General features: G+C 39.4%; 1 protein-coding gene across 1 annotated transcript in view; it reads right to left on the reverse strand.

Moving 5' to 3' along the window:
* LOC129839255 (interleukin-2 receptor subunit beta-like) overlaps nt 1-7,500 on the reverse strand; it is an 18,617-nt gene that overhangs the window by 2,620 nt on the left and 8,497 nt on the right. The window contains exons 3-9 of the mRNA XM_055906564.1: nt 5,319-5,430; nt 5,110-5,185; nt 4,731-4,830; nt 2,357-2,490; nt 2,018-2,210; nt 1,510-1,609; nt 1,218-1,302 (exon numbers count right to left, since the gene is read on the reverse strand). Coding sequence (XP_055762539.1) covers nt 1,218-1,302; nt 1,510-1,609; nt 2,018-2,210; nt 2,357-2,490; nt 4,731-4,830; nt 5,110-5,185; nt 5,319-5,430 — 800 coding nt within the window. The remainder of the gene's footprint in view (nt 1-1,217; nt 1,303-1,509; nt 1,610-2,017; nt 2,211-2,356; nt 2,491-4,730; nt 4,831-5,109; nt 5,186-5,318; nt 5,431-7,500) is intronic.

Genomic DNA, 7,500 nt, shown 5'->3' on the forward strand with positions numbered 1-7,500 from the left:
CCATTATAACCTAACTACAGCCGTTATAACCTAACTACAGCCATTATAATCTAACTACAGCCATTATAACCTAACTACAGCTGTAACTTAACTACAGCCATTATAACCTAACTACAGCCATAATAATCTAACTACAGCTGTAACCAAACTACAGCCATTATAACCCAACTACAACCATTATAACCTACCTACAGCCATTATAACCTAACTACAGCCATTATAACCTAACTACCGCCATTATAACCTAACTACAGCCATTATAACCTAACTACAGCCATTATAACCTAACTACCGCCATTATAACGTAACTACAGCCATTATAACCAAACTACAGCCATTATAACCTAACTACAGCCATTATAACCTAACTACCGCTATTATAACCTAACTACAACCATTATAATCTAACTACAGCCATTATAACCTAACTACAGCCATTATAACCTAACTACCGCCATTATAACCTAACTACAGCCATTATAACCTAACTACAGCCATTATAACCTAACTACAGCTGTAACCTAACTACAGCCATTATAACCTAACTACAGCTGTAACTTAACTACAGCCATTATAACCTAACTACAGCCATAATAATCTAACTACAGCTGTAACCAAACTACAGCCATTATAACCCAACTACAACCATTATAACCTACCTACAGCCATTATAACCTAACTACCGCCATTATAACCTAACTACAGCCATTATAACCTAACTACAGCCATTATAATCTAACTACAGCCATTATAACCTAACTACAGCTGTAACCAAACTACAGCCATTATAACCTAACTACAGCCATTACAACCTAACTACCGTCATTATAACCTAACTACAGCCATTATAACCTAACTACAGCCATTATAACCTAACTACAGCCATTATAACCTAACTACAGCCATTATAACCTAACTACAGCCCTTATAACCCAACTACAGCCATTATAACCTAACTACCGCCATTGTAACCTAACTACAGCCATTATAACCTAACTACAGCCATTATAACCTAACTACAGCCATTATAACCTAACTACAGCCATTATAACCTAACTACAGCCATTATAACCTAACTACAGCCATTATAATCTAACTACAGCCATTATAATCTAACTACAGCCATTATAATCCAACTACCGTCATAACAATGTAGTGCACAATACAGGGAATAGGGTCCCTTTTGGCACATGACTTCAGTCAAAAGTAGAACTAACCTTGAAGTTTCCATGGTGATGGAGGTTAAGGCCCTCAAAGTACCTGGAGGGATCTGGTATAGGAGGATTCAGAATCTTCTTGACCCTGTCAGCAATGAACGGAAATTAAAGGAAGTTGCACTAAACCAACTACAAAACATTACATCTAAAACATGATGTTTACTTTACAGTCCTTTGGTGACCCCCCCCCCCCCCACACACACACACTCTCAGACACACAGACACACAGACACACAGACAGACAGACAGACAGACAGACAGACAGACAGACAGACAGACAGACAGTACTCACGTTCCTTTGCAGAGCAACATGGAGACCAGCAGGACCAGTACAACAACAGCTCCCACCACAGTGACCACCACAGAGTCCTGGTCTAGAACATCAGGACTACCTGAGAACAGGACCAGAGGAACAACATAGAACATACTTACAACGTATTTACAACGTACATAACAACACCACTGTTTTACTAAAAGATGGGCATAGAAAAGCCTTCATTTACATTTCTGTCTGTAAGTTTGTTTTGAGCATGTGTCTGCCTATCTAAGAATGAAAGAAAGAAATAGGGAAGGAAGGATGAAGAAGGAGAATAAGCAATTTTTCAAGATTCATATGGAAACACACTGCTATGCCTGCATTCCAAATGGCAACATATTCCCTATTTAGTGCAGTACTTTGGTCCATAGGGCTCTGCACTATGTAGGGAACAATAGGGCCATTTGGGACACAGGCCAAGTATATATAGGCCCACATTCAAACGTGTAGTAATTACCAATGACATCACTGATGCTGTATTTACCTGTTGGCTTCATCTGGCCCAGAGTGGAGACCCATGATGCACTGGGGCTCCAGTAGCTCCACTGACAGTCTGGGTAATCGCCTGGGTCGGCGCGAACCCTGACTCTGACCTGGTACCTCCCTCCTCTCTCCAGCATGTCAGGGTCCAGGTCAAAATACGTCTGTTTGTTTGATATGTTCACCTCCACAGCATCCTGCAGTAGCACAACATACAGTAGGTGTACTTTTAGATAGTGTACAAAGAGACACTCTTTCACTGTATTCTCTCTTTCACATCTCTCCCCTTTCCCTCTCGTTATTATCTGTCCTCTGTCTCTGTCTCCCCCCCCCCCCCCCTCACCTCCCAGTGATGTAGTTCCTGTTTCCACTGTAGCTGGAAGTCATAGTTGGATATCATTACTGAAATGGGAGCTCCTGGTGTCCAGGCGATTGAGGCATTGGTGATGTTTGGCTTGCCAGGGGGATGCATTTTAACTGCCAAACACAAAACAACACAGTTAATGTAGTCATAGTAGTACTAATATATCACTAATATCACTGTAACAGAACTACCAGTACTAAGTTGAATTAGAAATGTCAGTATCAGGTAGGAATTAATATACTGATATACAGTACATTCAGAAAGTATTCAGACCCCTTCACTTTTTCCACATTTTGTTATGTTACAGCCTTATTCTAAAATGGATTAATAAAACAATTTCCCCATCAATCTACACACAACACCCCATAATGACAATGCGAAAACAGGCTTTTTGAAATGTTTGCAAATTTATTACAAGTAAAAAACAGAAATACCCTATTTGCCCTAATACCCTATTATAAGTATTCAGACCCTTTGCTATGAGAATCGAAATTGAGCTCAGGTGCATCCTGTTTCCATTGATCATCCTTGAGATGTTTCTACAACTTCATTGGAGTCAATTGATTGGACAGGCACACACCTGTCTTTATAAGGTCCCACAGTTGATAGTGCATGTCAGAGCAAAAACCAGACCATTAGGTCGAAGGAATTGTCCGTAGAGCTCCAAGACAGGATTGTGTCGAGGCACAGATCTGGGGAAGGGTACTGAAACATTCTGCAGCATTGAAGGTCCCCAAGAACACAGTGGCCACCATCTTTTTTAAATGGAAGAAGTTTGGAACCACCAAGACGCTTCCTAGAGCTGGCCGCCCGGCCAAACTGAGCAATCGGGGGAGGTGACCAAGAACCCGATGGTCACTCTGACAGAGCTCCAGAGTTCCTCTATGGAGATGGGAAAACCTTCCAGAAGGACAATCATCTATGCAACACTCACAAATCAGGCCTTTATAGTAGAGTAACCAGGCGGAAGCCACTCCTCAAAAAAAGGCACATTACAGTCCGCTTGGTGTTTCCCTAAAGGCACCTAAAAGACTCACACCATGAGAAACAAGATTCTCTGGTCTGATGAAACCAAGATTGAACTCCTTGGCCCGAATGCCAAGCGTCACGTCTGGAGGAAACCTGGCACCATCCCTATGGTGAGCATAGTGGTGGCAGCATCATGCTGTGGGGATGTTTTTCAGCGGCAGGGACTGGGAGACCAGTCAGGCTTGAGGAAAAGATGAACGGAGTAAAGTACAGAGAGATCCTTGATGTAAACCTGCTCCAGAGCGCTCAGTACCTCTGACTGGGGCTAAGGTTCACCTTCAGCATGACCCGAAGCACACAGCCAAGACAACACAGGAGTGGTTTCGGGACATGTCTCTGAATGTCCTTGAGTGGCCCAGCCAGAGCCAGGACTTGAACATCTCTGGAGAGACCTGAAAATAGCTGTGCAGCAACGCTCCCCATCCAATCTGACAGAACTTGAGAGGATATGCAGAGAAGAATGGGAGAAATTCCCCAAATACATTTGTGCCAAGTTTGTAGCACCATACCTGTAACGCTCGTCGTCGTAAGGAAGAGTGGACCAAAGCGCACCGTGGAAAGTGTTCATGATCTTTATTGTCAAGAATCACTCAAACAAAAATAACGAATACAAAAACGAAAGCGAACAGTTCCGTCAGGCACAGATATTAAACGGAAAACAACACCCCAGAAAACCCAAACGGAAATTGACAATTTATATATGATCCCTAATCAGAGACAACGATAGACAGCTGCCTCTGATTGGGAACCACACCCGGCAAAAACAACAAAGCAATTGAAAACATAGATTCTCCCACCCGAGTCACACCCTGACCTAACCAAAAATAGAGAATAAATAAGGATCTCTAAGGTCAGGGCGTAACAATACCCAAGAAGACTCGAGGCTGTAATCGCTACCAAATGTGCCTTAACAAAGTACTGAGTTAAAGGGTCTGAATACTTATGTAATTTATTTTTATTTTTATACATTTGCAAAAAATGTATAAAACCTGTTTTTTCTTTGTCATTTTGGGGTATTGTGTGTAGATTATGAGGGGGGGAAATGATTTAATACATTTTAGAATAAGGCTGTAACATAACAAAATGTGGATAAGGTGAAGGGGTCTGAATACTTTCTGAATGCACTGTAAATTAATAAGCTTTCCAGCATGTTTGTATTGCATTATGTTGTATCATAGTGTATTGATTTTGTGTATTTTGTATGATGACCTCACAAAGTTATAGTATTGTATCGTTGTAGTTGGTGTACAATTAATGTAGTAGTAGTAGGTTAGTAATATCTGACACATCGTACATAATGTCACTCAAATGACTGTACACTTACTGTGGTTAAATGGTTGATACAGGTATTTAATCTGTATCACAAAATCTTCTGTTTGTCCACACCGTACACCAATGGGTATTTTATCATCTTCCCAAAAGAACTGAAAGATAATTTACAGAAGTTCAGTTATCCAGGGTTGTTTGTCTATTGGTCTATATATATGCTATCATTGTTTTATTATTATTATTATTATTAGGAAAAATATATATAAAAAAATATTTTACAAATTACAAATTCCTGGTTAATTTATTCAAGATTAATGTGTTACATTCATGTTATTATTTTTATAATATGTTTGTAAATCATTGTTTTTATCTATAATAATGCACATATATAACCAAGCATTGGTTTTTACTTGATGTAGTTTTATAAAACTCACTGGATTGTCCTCAAAGACCAGACTGCCGCCTCTCAACGTTGAGTTGGAACCGCCCAAGGACTTCATCTCACATTGCCTGTAGTTACAACAGTGAACCATTGTTTCATTTAGCATCTCAAATGGCACCCTATTGCCTATATAGTGCACTACTTTTGACCAGGACTATGGGAATAGGGTTCCATTTAAGGTGCATCCTTAGTCATCTTTACCTTTTAAACCCGGGGTATTCACCATGCAGAGTGCACGGCATGTCTGGTGGCACGTATGTGTTGTTCAACACACATGTGATGTTACTGATGAAGTCATTGACACACTGCAGATCTTTGAGAAACAGAAACAGAGAGAGAGAGAGAAACAGAGACAGAGAGAGTGAGAGAAAAAATTATAAGAGTTTTAATATAAGGGTCAATATAATGTTTTATAAGGCTCCATATCATGTTTTACAAGACTCTATGTCATGTTTTACAAGACTCTATGTCATGTTTTACAAGACTCTATGTCATGTTTTACAAGGCTCTATGTCTGTCACGATCGTGTGGCGGATTGACGGACCAAAATGCAGCAGTTGGAAAATAAGCCATCTTCTTTTATTTAACAACACGAAGATGAACACGACACAAAACTCTATACAAACTAACAAAACAACAAAACGACCGTGAAGCTACAAACGTTGTGCACATACATACAGGCTACAAACGTTCTACATAGACAATTACCCACAACCAATGAGAGCCTATGGCTACCCTAAATAAGGCTCCCAATCAGAGACAACCGAAATCAGCTGTCTCTAATTGGGAACTCATTCAGGTAACCATAGACTCTCCTAGACAACTAAACATACATAGACAACACTAGAAACATGTACTCCACACAAACCCATATACTATACACAACCCCTTTACCATAAACAACACCCAAAACCAACAAAACATAAACATTCCCCATGTCACACCCTGACCTAAAATAATAAAGAAAACAAAGAATACTAAGGCCAGGGCGTGACAATGTCATGTTTTACAAGACTCTATGTCATGTTTTACAAGACTCTATATAATGTTTTACAAGACTCTATATAATGTTTTACAAGACTCAATGTCATGTTTTACAAGACTCTATATCATGTTTTACAAGACTCTATGTCATGTTTTACAAGACTCTATATCATGTTTTATAAGGCTATATGTAATGTTTTATAAGGCTATATGTAATGTTTTATAAGGCTATATGTAATACTTTATAAGGCTCTATATCATGTTTTAAGGCTCTTTATCATGTTTTACAAGACTCTATGTCATGTTCTGTAAGGCTCTATGTCATGTTTTTTAATGATCCATGTCATGTTTTACAAGGATCTATGTCATGTTTTACAAGGCTCTATATCAGGCTCTATGTCATGTTTTACAAGGCTCTATATCATGTTTAATCAAACACTGCCGTTCAAAAGTTTGGGGTCACTTAGAAATGTCCTTGTTTTTGAAAGAAGCACATTTTTTGTCCTTTAAAATAACATCAAATTGAACAGAAACACAGTGTAGACATTGTTAATGTTGTAAATGACTATTGTTGCTGGAAACGGCAGATTATTTATGGAATATCTACATAGGCGTACAGAGGCCTATAATCAGCAACCATCACTCCTGTCTTCCAATGGCACGTTGTGTTATCTAATCCAAGTTTATCATTTTAGAAGGCTAATTGATCATTAGAAAACCCTTTTGCAATTATGTTAGCACAGTTGAAAACTGTGGTTCTGGTTAAAGAAGCAATAAAACTGTCTTTCTTTAGACTAGTTGAGTATCTGGAGCATCAGCATGTGTGGGTTCAATTACAGGCTCAAAATGGCCAGAAACAAAGAACTTTCTTCTGAAACCTGTCAGTCTATTCTTGTTCTGAGAAATGAAGGCTATTCAATGTGAGAAATTGCCAAGAAACTGAAGATCTCGTACAACGCTCTGTGTACTACTCCCTTCACAGAACAGCACAAACTGGCTCTAACCAGAATAGAAAGAGGAATGGGAGGCCCCGGTGCACAACTGAGCAAGAGGAAAGGTACATTAGAGTGTCTAGTTTGAGAAACAGATGCCTCACAAGTCCTCAACTGGCAGCTTCATTAAATAGTACCCACAAAACTCCAGTCTCAATGTCAACAGTGAAGAGGCGAGTCCAGGATGCTGGCCTTCTGGAAAAACAGCTTCTATCTCAAGGCCATCAGACTTTTAAACAGCCATCACTAGCACAGAGAGGCTGCTGCCTACATACATACTTGAAATCATTGGTCACTTTAATAATTGGAATACTAGTCACTTTAATAACGCCACTTTAATAATGTTTCATGTCTTGCATTACTCATCTCATATGTATATACTGTATTCTATACTATCTATTGCATCT

This window comes from Salvelinus fontinalis, chromosome 40 (genome assembly GCF_029448725.1).
Source record: "Salvelinus fontinalis isolate EN_2023a chromosome 40, ASM2944872v1, whole genome shotgun sequence".
NCBI lineage: Eukaryota > Metazoa > Chordata > Actinopteri > Salmoniformes > Salmonidae > Salvelinus > Salvelinus fontinalis.